At 42.8% G+C, this 26,358-nt stretch overlaps 1 protein-coding gene and 2 pseudogenes across 6 annotated transcripts in view; 2 read left to right on the forward strand and 1 right to left on the reverse strand.

Moving 5' to 3' along the window:
* The window catches only part of LOC121025565 (P2R1A-PPP2R2A-interacting phosphatase regulator 1-like), a 101,642-nt gene that overhangs the window by 32,373 nt on the left and 42,911 nt on the right, over positions 1-26,358 (reverse strand). For 2 of the 6 annotated variants that reach the window (XM_040468106.1, XM_040468100.1), the window contains one exon: positions 20,538-20,747. The exons of 2 other annotated variants lie outside the window; for them this stretch is intronic. In XM_040468106.1, the coding sequence (XP_040324040.1) occupies positions 20,696-20,747 (52 nt within the window). In that variant the 3' untranslated portion in view covers positions 20,538-20,695. Of the gene's footprint in view, positions 1-5,006; positions 5,127-20,537; positions 20,748-26,358 lie in introns of those variants that run through there. 2 more of the 6 variants (XM_040468101.1, XM_040468099.1) reach the window with 2 other exon arrangements.
* Positions 6,860-7,833, forward strand: LOC121025568 (60S ribosomal protein L37a-like; annotated as a pseudogene).
* LOC121025567 (ubiquitin-60S ribosomal protein L40-like) lies at positions 17,750-19,019 on the forward strand (annotated as a pseudogene).

The raw sequence follows: 26,358 nt of genomic DNA on the forward strand, positions 1-26,358 counted from the left end.
CGGTTGAGCATCTGACTTTTGATTTCAGCTTGGGCCATGATCCCAGGGTTGTGGGACTGAGTTGGGCTCCATGCTGAGTGTGGAGCCTGCTTGGGATTCTCTATCCTTGTCTCCCTTGTTTGCTCTATCAAAAAAAAAAAAAAAAAAAAAAAAAAAAAAGAAAAAGAAAAAAAAATAGAAAAATTAGAAAAAAACCCATAATTATATGGTTAATTAATCTTTAACAAAGGAGGAAAGAATATGCAATGGGAAAAAGAGTCTCTTCAACAAATGGTGTTGGGAAAACTGGGCAGCTACATGCAAAACAGTGAAACTGGACCCCTGTCTTACACCACACACAAAAATCAACCCAAAATGGATTAAGGACCTAAATGTTGAGACACAAAATCATAAAAATCCTAGAAGAGAGCACAAGCAGTAATTTCTCTGACATTGGCTATAGTGACACCTTTCTAGATAGGTCTCCTTGAGGAAAGGGAAATAAAAAAAAAAATAAACTATTGGAAATGCATCAAAATAAAAGCTTCTGCTCAGCAAAGGAAACAATCAACAAAACTAAAAGAAAACCCACTGAATGGGACAAGATATTTGCAAATGACATATCCAAATAAGGGGTTATTATCCAAAATATATAAAGAACTTACCCAACTCAACACCTCCAAAAACAAATAATCAAATTAAAAAACGGGCAAAAGACATGAAGAGACACTTCTCCAAAGAAGACATCCAGATGGCCAACAGACACATGAAAAGATACTCGACGTCACTCATCATCAGGGAAATGCAAATCCAAACCATAGTGCGATATCACCTCACATGGGTCCGAATGGCTAAAATGAACAACACAAGAAACAACAAGCGTTGGTGAGGATGTGGAGAACAAGGACCTTTTGTGCACTGTTGGTGGGAATGCAAACTGGCGCAGCCATTCTAGAAGACAGTATGGAGGTTCCTCAAAAAATTCAAAATAGAACTACCCTATGATACAGTGGTTGCACTACTGGGTATTTCTCCCCAAATACAAAAAAACACTAATTTAAAGGGATATAGGTACTCCTATGTTTATGGTAGCGTTATTTACAATAGCCACATTATGGAAGCAGCCCAAGTGTCCACTGACAGATGAATGGATAGAGAAGATTATATATATATATATATATATATATATATATATATATCACACTGGACTCTTATTCAGCTATAAAAATAATGAAATCTTGCCATTTGTAACAACAATGAGTGGAGCTAGAGAGTATAAGCTAAGTGAAATAAGTCAGAGAAAAACAAATACCATATGATTTCACTCATAGTGGAATCTAAGAAACAGAAAAATGAGCGAAGGAAAAAAAAGAGAGAGACAAAACAAGAAACAGACTCTCACCTATGAAGAACAAACTGATGTTTGCCAGAAGGGAGGTGGGTAGGGGCGCCTGGGTGGCGCAGTCGGTTAAGCGTCCGACTTCGGCCAGGTCACGATCTCGCGGTCCGTGAGTTCGAGCCCCGCGTCGGGCTCTGGGCTGCTGGCTCGGAGCCTGGAGCCTGTTTCCGATTCTGTGTCTCCCTCTCTCTCTGCCCCTCCCCCGTTCATGCTCTGTCTCTCTCTCTGTCCCAAAAATAAATAAACGTTGAAAAAAAAAAATTAAAAAAAAAAAAAAGAAGGGAGGTGGGTGGAGGGAGGGATGCAATCGTTTATGGGAACTATACAGCACACTGATCATGATGAGCAATGAATAACGTATAGACTTGTTGAATCACTGTATTTAACAAAAATTTTAAATGTTTATTTAAAAAAATTTAAAAAATCTTTTATCTATTTTTGAGAGAGAGAGAGACAGAGTATGAGTGGGGGAGAGGCAGAGAGAGCAGGAGACAGAATCCACAAAGCAGGCTCCAGGCCTGCTGAGCTGTCAGCACAGAGCCCTACGTGGGGCTCAAACCCGTGACCATGAGATCATGACCTGAGCTGAAGTCAGACCCTTAACTGACTGAGCCACCCAGGTGCCCCACTGAATCACTATATTGTACACCTGAAACTAATATAACACTGTATGTTAACTATACTGGAATTACAATTAAAAAAAAAAACTTAATAAAAAATAAATGAAAGTAACCATTTGAATTCCAAAAAAAGAATGTTTTTCTAAACACTGAAGAACATTTTTGAACTATTTTTTTTAAAAATTTTTTTTTTCAACGTTTATTTATTTTTGGGACAGAGAGAGAGACAGAGCATGAACGGGGGAGGGGCAGAGAGAGAGGGAGACACAGAATCGGAAACAGGCTCCAGGCTCCGAGCCATCAGCCCAGAGCCCGACGCGGGGCTCGAACTCACGGACCGCGAGATCGTGACCTGAGCTGAAGTCGGACGCTTAACCGACTGCGCCACCCAGGCGCCCCTGAACTATTTTTGATACTGAATTGGAATGTCTTGATCACTAGATTTTCCCTCTGAAACTTTCACAAAGATGTTGCTGATGTGTTTATGTGAATGACCTCCTTTGTTAGCAGGACAGTCATTATTTATCCCTCCTTTGCAGATGAGGAAACTGAGGCTGGGAGAGTTGAAGTTACTTGCCCTCCACAAGAAGGCCTCCCAGTGAGCAAGGGTCAGAGCCATGGTCAGCTTCCAGACCAGGGAGTGGCCTTGTGTTCTGTCCACTTACCACAGGTTGAAGAAAAAGCCCAAAAGTAGCCACAGAAATTACCCCCTTAAAAAACCGAAGCAGCCACGCCCGTGCCAGGATCATTAAAGCAGTTGGAGATATCTTTTCACTTTGGAAATTACAAATTCCACACACAGGCTATTTAGTTAAGGGGAAAACGTTGAGACACGAGTAGCTACATTCACCTGAAGCACATATTTCAGGCCTTTTAGCCTTTGGGTTGAAAGCTGTGATGTGGACAACAGAGCCATGGCACTTGGGGTGGGGCACACAGCTAGCTGTAGTCTTTCCTTCCCTTCCTCACTGCTCATACGCTCTTCACCTAAGGGGAAGTGAGGGTTCTGGAAGGCAGGAGCCCCCACTCAGAAAGTGGTGAGCTAGGGTCCTCTTAGCCATACTTCAAGAAGGAGGAGGGTATTCATTAGCTTGCAGTGTCTCCTGGCCCAAAGTCGGATGCCCTCCCCACCACTACCCCTTGAAATCATTTCTTCTAAAGGCCACATCCTAACGGGTCTGAGTCTGCATTTGTGTAAGTGCCGCTGTTCAGTCGAGGAGAACAAGGTGCTCTTTGTGCAGAGCAAGTTCAGTTTGTGCAAAGTGGAAAGATTTCAAAACAGTACAGGGGAGAGGAGGTGGGGGATCCAAATTAATCCCAGCCATGGAACCCCCATGGCTTGACTTCTGCTAACCCCTTCTGGTCTTGGCATGCTTTTGAGTCCTTATTTTCTGATGTTATGGGCTATAGAGTGCCTTGCAAAATTCTCTTACCCACCACAAGTGAGTCCCGAGGAGTTGGCCTCCAGGGCAGTTGGGTTCCACGGATCATCTCCCCGGAATGACTTATAGGTATCATGTAGATAACAACAGCCTGGGAAATAAATTCCACACAGGCACCACTTACGTTTGAAAGGCCCCAACTGCTGGAGGCCAGACTATTTCATCTCTAGTTAAGGAAGGGATTTCTGGCATTTTCTGTGAGCCTTCCAGGCCTCCTGCATCTCATCCCACTCACTAGGTAAAAGGGTGGAAAGAGGAGGTGCTTGTTTGGGATAGAACAGGGTGTGATGGGAAAATCAGCACAGGAGAGGGCCTTTTGTAATATTTAGTGTAAGGGTAAAAGTTTTGACAGTTATTAAATAAGTTTGCAGGAGGAAACAATGTCCTTGCTCTAAATATTTATATCACATACCGCGATATCCATAATAAGATCCTGAAGAAGGTTCTGGTTTGCATGTTGTAGCAGCTGGATGGACACTTGGAAGAACTGTAGAGGGAATTTGGGCATGGAGTGGGAAATGGGCTGGAGAAGTCACTCCTTCAAGCCTGAGATTCTGGGAAAACTGGAGATGCCAATCCATTTTCGTAAGGGAACTGTACTTTTTAAAATACACGATCTTTTTTTTAATGTTTTATTGATTTTTGAAAGAGAGAGCATGAGTGGGGGAGGGGCAGAGAGAGAGGTAGAGAGAGAATCCCAAGCAGGCTCCCCGCTGTCAGCCCAGAGCCCGACACGGGGCTTGATCCCACGAACCACGAGATCATGACCTGAGCCGAAATCAAGAGTCAGACACTTAGCTAACTGAGCCACCCAGGCGCTCCTTTAAAGTACAAGATTATAGAGATGGGAGAATAAATTAATGGTTACCAGAGATTAGGGATGGTGATGGGGGTAGGGGGCAGGGTGGGTGTGACTACAAAGGGGTACGCAGGGAGATCTTTGTGGTGATAGAATAGTTTTCCTCTTGATTGTGATGGTGGCCACACAAATCTACACATGTAATGAAATGGCATACAACTATACGTACACATTGTACCTATATCCATTTTCTGGGTTTTATATGGTACTATAATTATGTGTGATGTAATCACTGGGGGAGACTGGGTGAAGGGCAACTTCCTGTGACTCCATACTTATTTCAAAATCAAAAGTCTTAAAGGGGCGCCTGGGTGTCTCAGTCTGTGAAGCATCCGACTTCGGCTCAGGTCACGATCTTACAGTTCGTGGGTTCAAGCCCCGCATCGGGCTCTGTGCTGACAGCTCAGAGCCTGGAGCCTGCTTCGGATTCTGTGTCTCCCTCTCTCTCTGCCCTCCCCTGCTCATGCTCTATCTCTCTCTCAAAAATAAATAAAATTTTAAAAAAAGTTAAAAAAAAATCTGAGCACAACTCTGCATTTCTTGTAAGTGACCTACAAAACCTTTCATTTATCCCATTTTTCTTTTGAAGAGAACCCTCCCCCCACCTCCCCTCCCCCCATATACCATAACTCTTTGACTCTTGAGAACTAAAACTACAGACTTAAGAAACTTATTCTTTTCACTGGGTAGAGAAAAAAGTCTGAGAATGCGTGTGCCCTTCTTTTATTTTCATCTACAGATCTGATGTTTCAGATGAAGGCTATTTGATTGGCAACGCCTTGAGCAGACTGGGAAGATTCTATATCTGACTAAGCCAGCTCTTCTCCCTGCCATGGAAAAAAAAGCAGAAACACGTTCAATTCCTGCCATGCCTTCTATGTGAACAGAAGCGTAAGGGTAGGAAAGGAGGGAGAGGGGAGGCCACGGGGGGTGTGGGGTCTTGTGGTTCTCAAAAGAGAGGCTCCTCTCGGCTCAAAGGGGGCTGTGCTTCTGGGTTGAGAAACGTGGCGAAATTGTCCCACAAGGTCAGGCACTTGGAAGGTTAACAGTTCAGCCAGCCTCAGAGAGGGGGCAGCTTGAGTTGAAGGTAGAAATGTGAACTGGCTTCTCCTCCCCACCTTCCCAAGTACACCAGAAGAGAAGATGGACGGAGCCTGAGCCCTTCAGTGGGGACAGGTGGTTGTAGTGGGCAAGTTATAAAGGGATTTGGTATGGGAGCACCTGCTGCAGGCTGTCAATTTCCTGACACAGTCTTATCTCCCAGAGGCCCCATCCTGGCCTTCCTAGATTCCATGCATCTCACTGAAACTTCTTGAATGCATCTCATCTGGCCCATGCAAGCAAGTGCTTGCCTATAAGCCATCTCATATTATTCTCTTTTGTTGAGTCACAGGCCTGCTGGGCTTGAAGCCTGGTTCTACCACTTACTAGCTATGCGATCTTGGGCAAGTTGTCTCAGCCTCTCTGTTCCTCAGTTTGCTCATCTGTGATATAGGGGTAATATCTGCCTTCCCGGGTTCGTCAAGTGACTGGCACCTCATAGGTGCTTAGGAAGTGTCAACTTCTCTTTGGTCACTGTTTCCCATGTGGATGCCCACATGGTTCCCTCAGACTGGAAGATCCTTGAGAGAGCTTCCTTCTCTTCTTCCCCCACCTTCACTCCAGCACCTAGCCCATGGTTGGGCACACAGCACATTGTTACTGAGTCCTTGTTGGATGGAGCTTTCCCGGCTCCCTCAGTGATGCTGATGGAAACCCAGAAATGGGCACGAGGGAATATCAATCTTCCATTTCTGAGTATGAAGGTAACATGTTGAATTCTTTACTTCCTTGATATATTGTTATAGGAAAACTGTCCCCGTGATGAGGCCTGCCTTTAGTGCAAATATAATTTTAGACAATTATGTAGCTCAAGTAAAATTAAAGCCAATGCCTCAGTATCTTGACAAAATGGCCTCTTGATTGGTGTATCAGAAGAGGAGCAGGAAAAGAAATCAATTAGGCTGGCATGCTCATTACCACAGAATTCAGAAGGTTATTAAATATAGCAACAGAATCTGGAATTGACCTGGTCAGATCTATACTTCATTGTCTTGGGACCACACCTCAGTCTTCAGTCATTTGTGAGGTGCAGTGGAAAGAGTAATGGATCAGGAAATGGAGACCAGAGATACCGTCCCAGATTGAGTCATTCATTCACTCATTCAGGCAACAAATATTTACTGAAATTTAGTATCAGTAGTTGTGTGACTTTTTTGAAGTCACTTCGTCTCGCTGGGTCTCGTGCTCCCCATCTGTCAAATGGTAACAAATCTATTTATATCATAAGCCTCGTAGACTGTCTTCTATGCAATGGCTACGTGCCTCGCTTGTGGTCATTTGAAAATTAACGTCCAAAGTCTATTTCAAGGGGGCTGAGGATGTTCTGCCTGTCTCATTTTCCTTCCTTACATGTCGGCAAGCCAACCAAGACCAGAGTGAGCAGGAAGGACAGAGAGCTCTGTTATACTGGGCTGAGGCATCATAGGGAATAGCACTCCACTTTGTGTTCCCAAATGGGCCGGACTTCAGACATGGCTCCTGTTATGGGTCGAGTCAGGTCCCCCAAAAAGAGAGGCTGAAGCCCTAACCCTGGGTACCTGTGAATGTTAGGGTCTTTGCAGATGTAATCAAGTTCAGATGCGGTTATTAGGGCGGGCCCTAAACCAATATAACCGAGGTCCTTATAAGAAGAGGGAAATTTGAACAAAGACACAGACACAGAGAGAATGCCATGTGAAGGCAAATGCAGACACACAGGGAAGATGGCGGCAGAGACTGAAGATGTGCAGCCACAAGCCAGGAAACGCCTGGGGCCACCGGAAGCTGGAAGAGGCAAGGAAGCATCCTGCCCTCAAGGCTTCAGAGGGAGCATGCCATGCCCCTGCCACACCTAGATTTTAAATCCTAGCTCTTAGAACTGTGAGAGGATAAATTTCTATTGTTTTAGGCCACCCTGTTTGTGGTATTTTGGTACAACAGCCCTAGGAAACTAATACAGTCCCCGAACAAAAATAACTCCACCACGTACTTCCCTCTGCCTTCCATGTAGTCACGGTGCCTTTCGTTTTCTGTACAAGAACCCACATGAACATGATGCCTTGGCTCCCTGGGCTCCGACCTAGCTTGCAGCGACATGGCTAAATGCACCACGAAGGTCGGAATCGTCGGTAAATATGGGACCCGTTGTGGTGCCTCCCTGAGGAAAATGGCGAAGAAGCTTGAAATAGGCCAGCACACCAAGTAGCCTTGCTCCTTCTGTGACAAAACCAAGACGAAAAGACGAGCTGTGGGGAATCTGGCATCGTGGTTCCCGCATGAAAACTGTAGCGGGTGGTGCCTGGACCTACAACACCACTTCTGCCCTCACAGTAAAGGCGGCCATCAGAAGCCTGAAGGAGTTGAAAGACCAGTAGAAGCTCCAGCATTTAACACATTGCTAGCCTATAAGAAATAAATTTGTGTGACAAAATTAAAAAAAAAAAAAAAAAGCAATGCCTCGATCCCACCGTCTAAAAATGTGGTCTCCAGAATGGCAGAAAAGGTTGGGTGGAATCCTGAATTCTGCTTTCTGTTTTTCAAATAAGTCAAAATGGAAGGCAAGAGTGCCCCCCATCTTTATCGTCTCTGCTCTCCCCTTTGATGGAAAACAGTAAGAGTAGGCAGGCATGGGTCCCACAGGCATGCGGCTGACTAAGCAAGCCGCTGCTGCTGGGCCTCAGCATGGAGACCATCTTGGGAAGGCCACGGAGTCCATGGCCAGCAGGGCTTAGAGCAGAACTGACCTCATTTAAGTTTTCCAAGCACTGCCGACTTTTCTCCACCTAGACTTCGCTCTTGGAGCCAACTAGAAGCTGCTGTCCTAGCAAAGGAGGCATCCCTTCTGTAGGACAAATGAGCAATTCATTTAACCGATGCATAGATGTTATGTTGAAAATTACTCTTTGACAACCACCATAGTAAAAACCGATTCAGGCAAGAGTCATCAATGGATCCTAAAACTAGTGACTGAAAGTTTTATGAAAAACATGTTATTTACATAGTCTCAAAGTATCTCCCCATACATTAGTTATTCAGTACAAAAAGAAAAATTGTATCTTTACGCTGGAAAAACATGGCAGATGTCACCTTAACAATTAATCAAAGTTAACATCACCGACAATCACTGGATCCCTTTTAATGTTTGACTCATGCTCGAAATGCGTGACCTCTCATCACGAGGACACATCAAGCAAACCCCGACTGGGGACCGTTCTGCAAAATAACTGGCCAGTGCTCTTCCAAGATGCTGATGTCTTCAAAGACAAAGAAAGGCTGAGGGCTGTTCCAGATGGAAGGACACATGAGAGAAGTAAGAGACGTGACAGCTAAATACAATGTGTGATCCTAGACTGCATCATGGACCAGGAAGAAAATAGCTGTGATGGACACTCTTGGTACAATGAGCAGAATCGGAGTATAACCTGTAGATTATATAATAGTATGTTGTATCTAATGTTATATTTCTTGAATTTGCCAACTTTACCATGTTTATCTAACAGGATGTCCTTGTTCTTAGGAAACACGTATTGATGTCTGCGATTTACTCCCCAGAGCCTCACACGCAAAAATGTGTGTATGTGTGTGTGTGTGTGTGTGTGTGTGTGTGTGTGTGTGCGTGTGTGTGTGTAGGGAGAATGGTCAATGTAACAAGATGCTAACACCAGATGAATCTGGATGAAGGGCACGTGAAAGTTCTTTCTGCTATTTTTGCACACAATTTTCTGTACGCCGGAAGTATTTCAAATTAAAATTGTAAAAATGTATTATTTCGAGTATTTAACCATGTGCCCGATGCCGTGCTCGGTGTGAGATATTCAAGGGAGAACAAAACACAGGCTTGATCCTTAACCCAGGAGCTCGTAGTCTGGGATGGACAGGACAAAAAAAAAAAAAAAAAAAAAAAAAAAAAAAAAGAGGCCAGCACATTTTGGCGTCACAAAGGAAGTGGTGAGAGCACAGAGAAGGTATGCCAAACCTAGACTGCCTGAGGAAGGGGGTCATTGGAGGCTGTTTCTAGAGGAAGTAAAGGGGAGGCTTCAAGTTGGAGGAACCGATTAAGTTTGGGGGTACTAGGGCCATACGCAAGCAGAGTTGACCGACGGACTGCGGGGCACAGGGAAGATGCCCGGACCTGTAGGCAGCAAGGGGAAGCCACCTGCCTCCTGAGGACAGACAACAAGGCATGGATTAGCAGGTGTTGGGGGCCAGGCCAAAGTCCCCGTAGCTTCCTAGGTAACAGAAGAAGCGCAGACACAAGCAAAACAACTTAAGGCTGTATACTGAATGTCCTAGAGACATCAGCCCCCAGACGGATAAATATATGCAACCTGGACAAATGCATGGCCCCAAATTAGTTAGGATTGCTAATAATAGACCTTGAGGCAGGAAGAGAACATCAAGTGATCATAAAAAACTAAAGACGTGATTTTTTGAGAACAGGATGAGCTTCACCAGCAATAAGGATAAGGTGGTACCCAATTAACACACAACAGGGTGGGGAGAGGTTGCTGTTAACAGGAAAAGTCCTGAAAATAGTATCGGGTCCCAGAATAAAGGGAATCAGAGAGGCAGCACGCTGTTTCAGAAGTTGACGGGGGAGGGGCGCCTGGATGGCTCAGTCGGTCGAACGTCCGACTTTGGCTCAGGTCATGATCTCACGGTTCGTGAATTCAAGCCCCGTGTCGGGCTCTGTGCTGACAGCTCGGAGCCTGGAGCCCGCTTCGGATTCTGTGTCTCCCTCTCTCCCTGCTCCTCCCTTGCTCACACTCTGTCCCTCTGTCAAAAATAAATAAAGATTTAAAAAAATTAAAAAAAAAAAAAAGGTTGACCGGGGAATGGGACTTTATTCCCATTGAATTATAAGATACAAGAGCCGGGATGAGTATTCCTAGCAAGAGTGTGGAGGGAGCTCACTTGTTTTTCTGTCTTTGAAAACTTTTGTATCATGGAAAATTTACAAAAAATGAGAACAGCATTAGCTTAAACTGCATGGAATTGCCGCCACGTGGGCATTTTTGCCCTACAAGAGCGGCGATTTCGCGTTTCAGATGAAAACGAACCCCCACATACCCGTCACCCAGCCTCAGCAATTACTGGCACATGGTCAGTTTCATGGCATCCGAATTCCCACCCATCCCCGGGGCAAACTGACTGGTTCGAAGCAAACTCTCTGGTGGGAGTTTTCGTTGTGCTTTTATTTTAATGATGTCCTATCTATAAAAGAGATCCAAATTACATACAGATACATGGATGTCTATATATAATGTTATCAGTTAATTATTTTTATTCCCTCAGTGAGTAATATATTCACGTGGCTCCAAATTCAAAAGCTACATCACACTGTATACCTCGAATATATACAATTTTTCTCTGTCGCTTATACTTCCATAAAGAAAGACGAAAGCTACACAACAGAAACAGAAGGGCCCATGAGAAGTTGCCTTCCAAACAAACCCTGTCACCCAGCCAACAGCTCTCCCTCCTCAGAGGCAACCTGTATGAACGGTTTTTATGTATCCGTCTGGAGAGGTTTTACGCGTGGGTTAGCAAATAGACTGTGAACTATTCCCACTGATCGGTGCCTGGCCTCTTCCACTTAGCAAGAGAAACGTCCTCCCTTCTCCAGCCCTCTAGCGTTCCACTTTTATGAACCACAATTTATGTAACCAACGAAATCACTATTGATGGACTTTTCGGCTGCTTCCAATCTGTGGCCGTTACAGACAGCGCTGTCCCGACTCACCCTCAACACTCATCTTGCACAAAAGCAAGTAAGTATATCTGGACGAGACACCCCTCAAAGCTGAACTGCTGGACGAACGGGAACGTGCCTTTGGAATTTTGACAGGTATTGCCAAACTGCCCTCTATCAGGTAGGCGTTATTGTACCGCTGTCTTCACCCCTCCGTCCGCACCGTTTCCTTGCTGCACGTCCCGCTTCCCCCCAGGGCTCCAGAGGAGACAGTTCAACGTGTCAAACTCAGAAACACCCCTCCGACCTCAGTTTCCTATTGGTCTCGCTCTACACTCTCTGGCCCACACGGCCACCAGCCTGTCCTTCCTCCCTTCTCCTTTCCCAGACGCCATCAGTAAGCCTGCTGGCATCCTTTCCTCCTTCCAGGTCAGCCCCATTTAGCCATGCTAGCATTGACCCCTGGACTCGCTCTCCCCGTGTCCTTCTGCAGCACCTGCTCTGCCAATCCCCAGCCCTGTGAAAATCCCACCACCCATTCTCTCCACCCCCCACTCCCAGGCTGCTGGCTATTGCTGGAGAAGGTCATGAAGTTGGCTCGGCTACAAAGCCAGGCCAGCCAGCCTCAGCGGGGCCCCAAGGGCTGCGAGGCAGTCCTTTTATATATCTGTATCAAATTTCTCTCAGTGATTGTTCCAAATCCTCTCCCTCTCCTCAGATCCCCTACCCAACCCCCTCTGCCCGACCCCTCAGTAGAGGGCCAGCTTTGGATTTCGATGATAGGACACAGGTCATTGGGCAGGAGCTCTCAGTGCTCCCTCTTTCCCTAGCCCTGCGCCAGTTCTCTGCCTTTCCCCCAGCCCCCCGTCTGCTTGCCCCCCACCCCTCAGCCTCATGGAAACGAGGGACTTGCTCCTCAAGGTTGCCTCTTCCACCAGTGCCTTTGACACTTCGCCTGCACTTGGCCCCAGGAGCCATCCTCTTTCCCTTTGGGCAATCTCTCCCTCCCCACTGGTGGTTTTTTTTTTCCCCTCTCAGCCTAGAAACGCTTCCCACAAATCTGTGTCACTGTTCCACACTACCGCCGAGCTTTTAAAAATGGAGCCATCTTTAAAATTACACAAGTAATTCACGCCTCCTGGCGGGACTTCCTCCCTCCAAGTCAGCCCCCAAATTTGACAGAAAAATCAGGAAATTATAAGCAAAAGGAAGAAAAGAGAAACCGCCCACAATCGCATCAGCCGACTGTTAATATTTTGATATATTTCTTTCCAAGTGTTTTTTTAATGCACATCTATGCACTTACATATCTATGTGTATTTTTTTTTCTCATAAAAGTGGATCGTAGTGTACATATTGTTTTGTCATAACATATTTCAGACATCTCAGCATTGCTCCGTATTAGCAATTGCTACGGATTACTGACCCTGGGTAAGTAAATTAACCTCCCTGAATCCATTTCCTCCTGTGTAAAATGAGGACTATTATTTATTATTATACTATTATAGGAACTACCTCACAGGGCTGTTATGAGGATTAAATGAGATAAAAATATATAAAAACACTTATCGCAGTGCCTGGCACGCAGCATGCTGCATTAATGTTAGCTCTTCTGATCTTCCCACATCAATAAATATAGCCCCACATAATAATTTAATGAGTTCTGTCACTGCTGTGTCTAGTAGGAGTGACGAGTGCACTTGAGTGAGCCACCAACACACGCTCATTTGGTACATGAGCAAGTATATCCGCGAGATAAACTCCTAAAAGCAGGATTGCTCCTTCAAAGGCTATGTGCATTTATAATTTTGGTAGATAGTGCCGGATTGTCCTTCATCCAGTGAGAGTCACCATGAGTTCTCGAACTGAACTCTGATTGATGGATGTTGAGTCTGTTGCAAAGTCTTCACTGCTACAAGACGGTGATGGACATTTTTGTAACCAAATCTTTGAAAAAAATTTTTTTTACGTGTATTTATTTTTGAGAGACAGAGAGAGAAAGAGAGCACAAGTCGGGGAGGGGCAGAGAGAGAAGGAGACACAGAATCCGAAGCAGGCTCCAGGCTCGGAGCTGCCCGACTCAGGGCTCGAACTCACAGATCGCGAGATCATCAGATATTTAGTGACCATCTCCAAGGCCATGCACTGTTTTAGGCACTGTGCTCACTTCATGAACAGAACCAGTAAAAGGTTCCTGCCTTGGAGGGGCTTACATTCCAACAAAGAGACACAAATAAAGATAATAAGCAATCTAGGGGCGCCTGGGTGGCTCAGTCGGTTAAGTGTCCGACTTAGGCTCAGGTCATGATCTCGCAGTTGGTGGGTTCGAGCCCCTCATCGGGCTCTGTGGGGCCAGCTCGGAGCTTGGAGTCTGCTTGGGATTCTGTGCCTCCCTTTCTCTCTGCCCCTCCCCTGCTGGCTCTCTGTCTCTGTCTGTCTCAAAAATGAGTAACATTAATTAAAAAAAAAGTCACCTATAGAAAATGTTAGAAAGTGATACATCCTAGAGCAAAAAGAAAAAGCAGAGCAGGCTAGAGGGGGGATAGCAATATTAATAGTTAATATTAATATTTCACAGTACAATATTAAATAGGGTGGCCACTCCAGTACGGTTTGACCTTATTCTGGTGATGAGGAATCACTGAAGGAGGCATTTGACTTATATTCATCAACATCTTTGCCACATCCACATACCACATGACACCTAACAATTCTGTTTAAATCAACTTACTTTTCCCTACTTGGATTTCTTTGTTTCTTTTCTTAAGTAGTAGACCTCACGCCCAGTGCAGAGCCCAACGCGGGGCTTGAACTCTTGACCCTGAGATCAAGATCTGACCTCAGGTCAAGCATCAGACGCTTAACCGACTGAGCTACCCAGGCATCCCTTAAACTTACGTTAAAGGAAGCTTTATAACCCATGTGTAAATAAAAACCAAGAATGGCATGCCGAATGTCTAGAAAGGGAGACTGGAAGATACCTAGGATTGGCTGGCCTCTTCCTTTCCTTTTAGAGACCAGCTGGTAAATAAGAACGATCACAACAAGCACTTATAAAATTGTGTGCTTATGATTTGCCAGGAAGCTTAGCGTTTTGCACGTAGCAGATAATTTTGTCTTCACAACAACTTCCATGCTATCGGTGCCATTATTGTCCCCAGGGAGACACTTGGGCACTGCGTAAGCCTCCCAAGTGTCAGTTTGCTCCTAAACAAATGGGGACGATTTGTGTTGTGTCTGGGGAGCGCTGGAGAGGGGGCAGGAAGGGGATGGACCGTCCCATCTATGTCATCTCCTGACCACTACGCCCCAAATTCCAGTGATGGAGATTAGAGCTAAATTGTTGCTTTAAAATACAAACAACCCTCCCCAGGGTTACATTTATTGGCCACTTCCAATTTCCTTTGAAAAACTTTAATCAGGACGTCCAAATTGATGTCAGACTGGCTAGGATGGGAGCTTTTCTTTTCCAGTAGAGTTAATATACAGTGTTATATGAGTTTCAGGCAAACGATATAGTGACTCAACACTTGTATGCATTACTCGGTGCTCACCAAGATAAGTGTACCCTTAATCCCCTTTACCTATTTCACCCATCCTCCCTCCTACCCACCTATTCTCTGGGAACCACTATTTTCTTCTCTATAGCTTTTTGGTTTGTCTCATTTTCTTTGTTCGTTTGTTTTGCTTCTTGGATTCCATGCATGAGTGAAATCGTATGGTATTTGTCTTTCTCTGACTGACTTTTTCACTTAGCATTATATCCTCTAGATCCATCCATGTTGTTGCAAATGGCAAGATTTCATTCTTTTTTATGACTGAGTAACATTCCATTATAGATATATACCGCGGACACTTCGGTTGCTCCCATACTTTGGCTACTGTAAATAACGCCGCTATCAACACAGGAGTGCAGGTGTCCCTTTGGGTTAGTGCTTTTGCATTCTACGGGTAAATCCCCAGTAGTAGAATTACTGGGTCATAGAGTAGATCTATTCTTAATTTCTTGGGAACCACACTGTTTTCCACACGCAACGCACCAGTCTGCATTCCCACCAACAGTGCATGAGTGTTCCCTTTTCTCCACATACGATGGGAGTTTTGATTAGAAGAGGGAAGAAGTGTCTCTGGAGCATCGGCCCTGGCCCCTTCTGGAAGGGAGCCAACCTGGGCAGATACTAGTGGAAGGAAACAGGCAGCAGAAAGCTGGGTGGGAAGAAACGATGACAAGCTGTATCAACTTCAACGGTCTCTGCTTCAAGTCTTTAGGGAGAGAGGAGCAGAATCTAAATACAATCAATAATACATCAGCAGAGACACAGTGCCTAGGTGCTCTTAACCTGCTTCATATCTCAAAGTGTGCTCCTGCTTTTCAACTTCCTGAGAAGTGTGCTGCGTTTCTAAAAAGAGCCGTTTCATTCACATGAAACAATACAGGACTCTGAACCACTCAGTCAAAGAATTCAAACCAGAAAAACGTCTGGTGCAGTCACCATTGAATAACAATTCCACAGAGTCACAGAGATGAATCCAGGTTCCTTGAAAGGTTTACGACCAAGAAAAGTTCAATGTAATATAGTAAACCTGGAATGTGTTTGATTTATAAAGGAAAGACGAGCTCTTGTATAGAGTAAATGATATTTTTAAACGGCTTCGAGAAAATTGGAGACTAAAGAAAAGCTTCTCATAGAAACAAAAAAAAGCTGGGAGCAGAAGGGGTTAGTTCTCTGGGGCAGAGCGGGCATTGCCAAATGACCCCAAATAGCCCACAAATGCGATGTGTTAATGTGGGTCCTATATCACAGAGGAGAATAGTACTAAATCGATTCTGTGCAAGTCATCTACGATGGGATAGAAATCCTAGAGGCAAGCACACTACTCCTGATTTTACAGTGTAGAAAAGGAGATAGCAAAATCCTCTAGTCGAGAGCCTGGTGAACGTGGCACTACATTTTCTAGTATACAAATGGCTTCCTTCTCATGCCCAGCATTTGAGGAGTCCCAGACAAGACTCAAACAACCCTGGAACTTACACTAGAGTTCCTATATGCTAAAGTGAGATTAGCAAAGCTTGTTGCTTGGCAACACGTGCTCTATAAACCCTTGGATCTTGGGTACGGTGAAACAGACAAAGTACATCTAGTGTTTTGTTTCATTTAATTTTTTTAGTGTTTATTTTTGAGAGACAGAGAGACAGAACACGACTGGGGGAGGAGTAGAGAGACAGGGAGACACAGAATCCGAAGCAGGCTCCAGGCTCTGAGCTGTCAGCACAGAGCCAGACGTGGGGCTCGAACTCACGAACTGTGAGATCATGACCTGAGCTGAGGTCGAACGCTTAACCGACTGAGCCACCCAGCGGCCCCTGTTTTGTTTCATTTAATTTTTTTTTAAATGTTTATTTATTTTTGAAAGAGACAGAGACAGAATGCAAGTGGGTTAGGGGCAGAGAGAGAGAGAGAGACACAGAATCTGAAGCAGGCTCCAGGCCCCGAGCTGTCAGCAGAGAGCCCGACGCGGGGCTCGAGCTCACAGACTGCCAGATCGTGATCTGAGCCAAAGTCGGACGCTCAACCGACTGAGCCACCCAGGCGCCCCCTTGTTTCATTTAAAAAGAATTTCTTCTTTGTCACCAAGATCCAAAGGCTGATACCATGCTTCATAGCTTTCCAGATGCTCACAGCCCCTAACCAACAGGACACTGGCAAATATCTATAAAGTCAGACTCTTCACCTGCCTGTAAGGAGGTTGTATGAGAGGCTACATACACATTTACTATGTCACTGGGAGTTTAGCGAGCCATAGCTTCTCTCTGAGAATGATTTAGCTATGAATTTATCTCAAAGTTAACTAAAAAGAAGTGGGAAGTCATATGAAGCTATTCCTAAGAATTTTAGAAGACTCTGGAGAAAGTCAGGTCAGTTTATTTTCTAAATCAAATAGGATTATCTTTTGAAGGAAGTATGCCCTTTAGCTGATCATTTTAAACAGTGATGAATAGTTGCATTTGGCCAAATAACAAAACCCAAGATATACAGGGTAAATTCTTTGAAAACAAATAAAATCCAATGAGCGTTTTTTAAATAAAATAAACGTATTTAAACATATTCCCTTACTGTCACTGATGGCTTTCTTATCTTAAGGGAGATTTAACACAACAAATCCTCTAGAAAAGCAGGATCTCAAAATGCAAACACTGTTTAACTGAACCACACACATGAAGTACTCAAATGAATATGCACTGCGGGTGGGAATACAAAATGGTAACATCACTTTGGAGAACAGGCTGGCAATTTCTGAATAAAGTTAAACATGCACTCACCATTATAATATAGCAATTCTACTAGATAGTTACTCGAGAGAAATTAAAGTATACATCCACATAAAAGTTAAAACACAAATATTCATAGCAGCTTTATTCGTAATGGCCCCCAATTGGAAACTACCCAAATGTTCATCAAAAGGTGAATGGACAGGGGCGCCTGGGTGTCTCAATCTGTTAAGTGTCAGACTTCAGCTCAGGTCATGATCTCACGGTTTGTGAGTTCCAGCCCCACATTGGGGTCTGTGCTGACAGCTCAGAGCCTGGAGCCTGCTTTGAATTCTGTGTCTCCCTCTCTCTCTGTCCCTCCCCTACTCACGCCCTGTCTCTCTGTCTCTGTCTCTGTCTCTCTCAAAAATAAATAATAAACATTAAAAAATTTTTTTAAAAAGGCGAATGGACAAATTGTGCCATATACATACAATGAAATATGACTCACAATAAAAAGTAACGAACCACTGATACAGAAAGCAACATGGATGGATCTCAAGGACATTCTAATCGAAACCAGCCAGACACAAAAGAGCACATACTATGTGATTATACATGTATGTGAAACATCATAAAGAGAATCTAATCTATGGTGATAAAGAAAAGGAGACCAGTGATAACCTGAAGCCAGCAGCAGGGGTTGAGATTAACTAACTACAAGGGGGCATTCTCTCTGGCAATGGAAGTGGTCTGTATCTTGACTGCAGGCTTAAACTGGGTGCAGTTTGTGACAAGTATGTAAATTATATCTCAGTAAAGTTGACTTTAAGCATAGTATTAATGGAAAACTCTTCAAAAGTTGAAGATTTTTACAAACATTTTTATTTTATTTATTTATTTATTTATTTATTTATTTATTTATTTTAAGTAATCTCTATGCCCAACGAGGGGCTCAAACCCAATGACACCAAGGTCAAGAGTCACATGCTCTACCGAACTGAGCCAGCCGGATGCCCCCAAAAGTTGAAGATTTAAAGTTACTTCTGCTTAGCAAGTATAAGTATGAAGCATCCTGTTGGAAACTATGCACCAAGATGCAGTCCTTGCAGTGAGGAAACTACTCTCTTGAAAACACTAGGCACACAGAACAAGGTAGCTGAGTGGGGCGGTGGCAGCAGCCTTGTGGACACAGAGATGCAGATCTTTGTGAAGCCTCTGATGGGTAAGACTATCACCCTCAAGGTCAAGCCACTGAGAATGTCAAAACCAAAATCCAAGACAAGGAGGGCATCTCACCTCACCAGCAGCGTCTAATTTTTGTGGGCAAACAGCTGGAGGATGGCCGCGCTCTCTCAGGCTACAATCTCCAGAAAGAATCCACCTTGCGCTTGGTGCTTTGCCCGTGGGGGGGCATCACTGGGTCTTCCCTCCGCCAGCTGGCCCGGAAATACAACTGTGACAAGGTAAAATCTGCCGTGTTATTCTCGTCTGCACCCCAGCGCTGTCAACTGCCGCCAAGAAAAAGTGAGGCCACACCAAAAACCCGCGCCCCGAGAAGGTCAAATAAGGCCCCTCTACTGACTCTTACTTTGCTTGTAGGGCAGGCTCCTGCCCAAGCCCCCAGACCCTGTGCCCTCAATAAAGTTTCCCTTCCACTGACTGAAACAGTAAAAAAAAACAACAACAACAAACAAACCAACATACAAAAAATTAAGCACACAGGCACATATGCATGGTGGAAGGCACTGGGCTGATGCTATTTGGAGCTGGTAGATACAGTTTACCAGGATCATTTAAATAGCGCCTACCATGTGGGAAGCATGGCGAAAGGGATAAAAGGCAAAGGAGTCATTAGGCTGGAAAGAAGACCAACGTATAGATTAGGTTGGTCAGGAGAACTGGGATCAGATCAAGGACAAGAAATGGTATTCTACATCACTATGAACCCTAGCTTGTCACTGTCATCTTGTTAGGTGCCTCTCAACAGAGAGGCCAATCTGGATGCAGCTCGACCGTGTCTAAAAACTGGTACAACGATTGGGACAAAGAGTAGAAAATGATATAGGACAAGAGGTTCTTCAGATTCCTTGGCCAGGCTGTAGGGACTCTCTCTGCCCTTCCCATCAGCATGAAAGCCCTCTTGTTCTCCTTTCAGTGTTTGATAAAAAGTTCTACTAAGGTTTTAACAAATACAGGAGATTGGATAAGGAACTTATCTGGAGTGTTTTATTAATCTATGTAGCTTTAGAAATTAAAAGATGGGGAAATAGCTAATTGAGTATCTACCATATAATCTTTTTTTTTGACAAATTCCTACCACAGTATATTTATTTTAAACACTGAAAAAAATATCTGAAGCAAAATTTTTGTATTGAATATACAATTTGATAAGCTATTTTTGGTTTTACATTATATTATGAACATTTTCAAATGTCAAAAATAATATTTAAAATATTATTTTAAACACATGCCTAATCGTTTTTATAGTTATTCAGTTATCTTTATTTTTATTACTTTTTTTTACTTTTTTTAACTTGTTTTATTTTTTATTTTTTTAAATTTACATCCAAATTCGTTAGCATATAGTGCAACAATGATTTCAGGAGTAGGTTCCTTAGTGCCCCTTATCCATTTAGCCCAACCCCCTCCCACAACCCCTCCAGTAACCGTCAGTTTGTTCTCCATATTTAGGAGTCTCTTCTGTTTTGTCCCCCTCCCTGTTTGTATATTATTTTTGTTTCCCTTCCCTTATGTTCATCTGTTTTGTCTCTTCAAGTCCTCATAGGAGTGAAGTCATATGATTTTTGTCTTTCTCAGACTAATTTCACTTAGCATAATACCCTCCAGTTCCATCCATGTAGTTGCAAATGGCAAGATTTCCTTCTTTTTGATTGCCGAGTGATACTCCATCGTATATATATATACACCATGACTTCTTTATCCATTCATCCATCGATGGACATTTGGGCTCTTTCCAGACTTTGGCTACTGTCGACCGTGCTGCTATAAACATGGGGGTGCATGTGTCCCTTCGAAACAGCACACCTGTATCCCTTGGATCAATGCCTAGTAGTGCAATTGCTGGGTCGTAGGGGAGTTCTATTTTTAGTTTTTGGAGGAACCTCCATCCTGTTTTCCAGAGTGGCTGCACCAGCTCGCATTCCCATATAATCTTACAACAGGATTCAGAGTACAGTCACACCGAACCGGAAGTATTCTGAAATTGCTTTAATTAGAGAAATCTAATATCACATTTTTTTAAGGAACTGATAATGAGATGCAAAAAAAAAAAAAAAAAAAGTGTGGTGTGTGGTGTGTGGTGGTCATTTCTCGGTCCCACACTTGAAGGATGTTGACGAACTGGACAATGTTCAGAGGCCAACGGCTAAGATGGTAACAGGTCTGGAAACCATCTCATAAAGACTAGAATGAAAACACAGAGGAGAAAACATTTGTGGCGACGTGGCCACTGGTGCCAAATATCTGGTGATGGACCCTTGCATTGTTGCCACCTTTTGGCTGTCGTGAATAATGCCGCAAGGAATATTAGCATACCTGTATCTGTTTGCATCCTGGTTTTCAAGGAGTGGAATTCTTGGATCATCTAAAAATTCCGTGTTTACTATTTTGAGGAACTGCGAAAATGTTTTCCACAGTCACTACATTCTAGCCAGCAATGTGCAAGGGTCCTATTTCCACATCCTCACTAATACTCGCATATAGCCTTACAAAGTTTTTTTCTGTTATATATCCCCATAAAATTGCTCTTGGCAATCTAGCGTAAACATCTTTCCCATGTCGAGTGACATATGACCATGTTATCATTCTTAATGGGTGCACAGATTTCCATGGAGGGAACGTACTGTAATTTGTTTAACCCAACGTTTTCCAAAGGCTGTACATAACATAGATCCCACAAGATCGCCCTCAAAAACAAGAACTTAAGTTAAAAAGTTAAAGACGCTTCATACCCTATCTCTTTTGTTGGGCTATCACAATGTTAAAGAAACGATTTTAATGGGTTTTCCTAAACTTCCTTAACCATCTTTTATTCTTCAGGACACTTAACTTATTCATATTTTATAAAACACCCTGAGAAATGGTGGCCTAACTGATCTGTGGCAAATACTAGGTTTCTTGTTTTTTTACATAGAACTTGCCACTTCAACCACTTTCAAGCATGCAATTCTGTGGCATTACTTACATTCACAAGGTACACCATTCCAATGATCTATTTCCAAAACTTTTTCATCATCCGAAGCAGAGACTCTATGCCCATTATGAATAACTCCCCATTACCCCCTCCCCCAGCCCCTAGTATCCTGTAATCTACTTTCTGTCTCTATGAACTTATCTATTTTAAATATCTCACTCAGCATGTTCTCAAGTTTCATCCATGCTGTAGTACGTACCAGAATTTCATTCCTTTTCATAGCTGAACAACATCCCACTGTATGTATGATGTAATTACACCATATCAAGATCAACTGGTGATGAACACTGGGGTAGTCGCCACCTTTTCGGCTGTTGTGAATAATGCCACGAGGAACAACAGCATACAAGTATCTTTTTGAGTCCTCGTTTTCAAGGAGTGGATTGGAAGATCGAGGATCTTACGAGAATTCTATGTTTCATATTTTGAGAAGCTGCCAAAATGTTTGCCACAGTCAGTGCACTATTTTCCATTCCAACCAGCAATGTACAAGGGCCCTCTGTTTCTCCACCTCTTCACCAACACTTGTTAATATCTCTTTTATTACAGCCATTCTAGTGGGTATGAAGTGATACCGCTTTGTGGTTTTGATTTGCATTTGTTTAATGACTAATCATATTGAACATCTTTTCATATGCTTATTGGCCATATGTAAATCTTCTCTGGAGAAATGTCTATTCATAAAGTCCTCTGCCCATATTTTAATCGGGTTGTTCGTCTTTTTGTGGCTGAGTTATAAGACCTGTTTACATATTCTGGATTAAACTCATCACATATGATTTACAAATTTTCTGGTTGTCTTTTCACTGTCTTGTTAATGTCCTGCGAGGCATGAAAGTTCTTAATTTGATAAAGTTCAACTTATCTATTTTTTCTTTAGCTGCTCATGTTTTTAGTGATATACCTAAGAATGCATTGCTCAATCCAATATAATGAAGATTTACCCCTGTTTATCCCCTAAAAATTTAATGGTTTTAGATCTTACTATTTAGGTCCTTGATCCATTTTGAGCTAATTTTTGTATACGTTGGGAGGTAGGAATCCAACTTCACTGTTTGGCATGTGGATATTCAGTTGCCCCAGCCCCATGTGTTGAAAACATTACGTTTTTCACAACATTAAACATCCTTTTCAACCTGTCCCATATTTTTCCCTAAGAAAAATTTTTAGAAGAATTGCTGTGCCAAGAGAGGTGCACATTTTGAAGGCTTCTGATACATACCACCAAATGTCCTCCACAAAGGACATTAAGAACCCACTGCAGTGAATTTAAACACCACTTTCCCCATACTCTCAACAGCCGTGTATACTACAAACACATTTTAAATCTCTGCTAGTCAGGGGCGCCTGGGTGGCTCAGTCGGTTGAGCGTCCAACTTCGGCTCAGGTCATGATCTGGTCGTTCATGAGTTCGAGCCCCACGTCGGGCTCTGTGCTAACAGCTCGGTACCGGGAGCCTGCTTCAGATTCTGTGTCTCCCTCTGTCTCTGCCCCTCCTTCACTTGCGCTCTCTCTCTCAAAAAAATGAATAAACATTAAAAAAGAAATCTGCTAATCACTGTGGCATGGGAATGTATTCCAAATAAAGTTTAAGAGAGGTTTAGCTGAACTTCCCTTGATAGTCCCAACATGCTAGCCTCAGCACCTTCCTTTCCAAAGGCTTCACACTTATGAAAAGACTGTCTAAGAACAGGACTCAGTGTAATCTACTGCAGAGTTTAATATAAGTCGAGTTAAGGAAGCAAACTAAATCCTCCCTTTCAGAAGAGTGAGACTAGAAATGGAAAGTATAATTAGGTTCCTCTGCTAGATAATGTAATTTCAAAATATTTCCCTCCTCAGGGGCGCCTGGGTGGCTCAGTCGGTTAAGCGTCCGACTTCGGCTCAGGTCATGATCTCGTGGTCCGTGAGTTCGAGCCCCGCGTCGGGCTCTGTGCTGCCAGCTCAGAGCCTGGAGCCTGCTTCGGATTCTGTGTCTCTCTTTCTCTCTGCCCCTCCCCCACTTGCAGTCTGCCTCTCTCTCCCTCTCAAAAATAAACAAACATTTAAAAAATTAAAAAAATATATATATTTCCTTCCTCAGCACAAAGTCACAAACGAGCTATTGGCGACTTTCAAGTGTGCCCTCTTTTGTGTGTGGTCAACGGAGAGTTACCAAGCACAAGAGTCATGCCATGAAATCAACTAAACCGAAGTTAGAGGGTTTTTCTTATAGCCATATCCTAATTATCAAGGAAAAAGAAAAACTATTTTGCTGGTGGTCTGCTATTTACTACTAGTTGAGCACTTCTGAATGTGAACTGTGCCAGGGCTTTTAGAGTCGATGTAGCTTTTTGTGCCCTGTCTCCTTTGCTTCTCTGAAACAAAAACGCCAAGTGTATCTTTATTTTGTTTTGTCTCAAGCTGTAGTCACCAGAAGGAAAATTTTACGGTGAGTGTTTTGTCAGTGGGAACCTGTATTAATATGGAAATCCTGAGAGGATCATTTATCCACACAAAACAAGAAACCAGGGGGAAATGAGCTTTCCACATTTCATCATAAAGCATGCATAATTCATACGAGAGGCAACTATTGATGAGGCTGAACAAAATGAGTTTCTTGTTGCCAGAAAGAATCAAAATATTAGGAATCGAGTTCTCTGATTTCCTAAATACTTTCTTAAAGCCCTCAGAAGCTCAATGCCATCATGCATCTGTTACACTAGCAGAGATGAAGGCAAATGTTTTTCCAGAATCAATAAAATTTTAAGTGGCAGACCGGACCTTGTAAATATCTAGTTCAACTGTATTGTACAGATTGGAAATCTGAAGCCCAGATTGGTGAAGTGACTCTGCTGAAAGTCACACAGAGCAGTGACTGAGCTGGAGCCAAAGTCAGGTCTTCTGACTCCTATACTCATAATATAATTGGGTCATTCCCCTAAAAGGTGGACATGAATAGTTATGTTACCAGTTTACTTTGAAGTCAGTGATGCCACGGAGATCTCCAATTTCATATATATATAGACTATTGGTCAATTTGTAGGATTCAGTTAATAAATGCATTAATTTAATGCATTTCTTCTGAGAGGCCATGGTCATTAAGGTCTCCCACTATTAAGAAAGTTGAGCAAGTTTCCAAGATTCCTATATATGACTCTCTCCACCCATACATTCTAGACATTTATAAAAATCAATCTCATTTACTCTTCGGTTAAGAACCACAGTGGAAGAAATCTGTAAGAGATCATAGAGTTTAAGGGAAACAAAGTTACCTTTTTGCCAGAGTACTTATTGTTCTTGGGCCTTTTCTAAATGCATAGTTTCAATGATCTGACAGTGGAGTCTACCTATATATTTTTCAAGCTCAACTTTTAAGATCTAAAATATTTAAAAACACTTGAGGCAAATTGTAATTAGTTTTCTCCATAGATATCCAAAGTGTCATACGTGCATTTTCATCGTGGATATTTATATATAGTTGCTTCTAGGTGAATTTTAAAAATTCATTTAGGAGATGAGATTAAATATATCTTGTAGTGGGAGTAGTAATAATTCAAGGAGCAGGGACAAAGATTAATGCAGAATTAGAATCTTAACTCATCTGCTTTTAATAGCACATTTGATTTGTCTCTGTTCTAAAGAGCCAATGAAACAGGCCACCTAGATACAAATTCTAACCCCATCCCCCCTTTTTTAACATAAGAGCTTTCTGATAGTGAGAGTTGTCCAACAGCAGAATGAACTGTTGCGTGAAAGTCAGCTGATTACTATAAGATTTCAAGCTAAGGCTAAAAGATCATTCGAGTGGAATTCTTAAAAGGATTTCTGCATTGAGAGGTACATTAAAAGGCTTCTAAAATCCTATCATTCCAATATTGTGTTTCTCTCCTACTTTTATAGTTCAGACATCTTTTCATACGTGTATCTGTAGTCATCTTAGATTGCCTTGTCTTGTATCATTATTATTTTTGTACTTATTCTGCTTGAAGGCAGGGATGGCATTTCACTCATCTTCATATATCTTACAATTTTAAATAGAGTTTCCTGACACTTAATTGAATATACTTGAAATTATAAGCTTGATTGGTCGATTTAGTCATAAATCTTAAGAACTGTAGTTTTTACCCTGACCTGAGAATCTGACTTATTACCAGTGAGTCCTCATGTCAGGATGAATCTGGAGTGCTGCTCTTTTATAACGTTATAAGTAAAGTAGGAATATTTGATCAAACATGAATATATATTTAAGGCATAAAAATGATACTCTGAAAATATTTTAAAAACAGGGGCGTCTGGGTGGCTCAGTTGGTTAAGCATCCAACTCTTGGTTTTGGCTCAGGTCACAATCTCAAGGTTTGTGAGATCAAACTCCACATGGGGCTCTGCCCTGGGCACGGAGCCTGCTTGGGATTCTCTCTCTCCTCCCCTCCTCCTTCTGCCCCTCCCCCATTCATATTCTCTCTCTCTCTCTCTCTCTCTCTCTCTCTCAAAATAAATAAACTTAAAAAAATATTTTAGAAACATACTTCTACTTTCATTTATCCTTTTATTGACAATGTGAAAACTGGTGTATATGTACATAAACATACATATATATTTATAAACAAGCATATATTTATAATATATAAGAACAAGACAGGAGCGCCTGGATGGCTCAGTCGGTTGAGCATCCGACTCTTGATTTTGGATGTGAAAATTAATGTATATGTACATAAACATACATATATATTTATAAACAAGCATAAATTTAAAATATATAAGAACAAGACAGGAGCGCCTGGATGGCTCAGTTGGTTGAGCATCCGACTCTTGATTTTGGATGTGAAAATTAATGTATAT

Source organism: Herpailurus yagouaroundi, unplaced genomic scaffold, assembly GCF_014898765.1.
Source record: "Herpailurus yagouaroundi ecotype Mexico unplaced genomic scaffold, PumYag 67681, whole genome shotgun sequence".
In the NCBI taxonomy this organism is placed as follows: domain Eukaryota; kingdom Metazoa; phylum Chordata; class Mammalia; order Carnivora; family Felidae; genus Herpailurus; species Herpailurus yagouaroundi.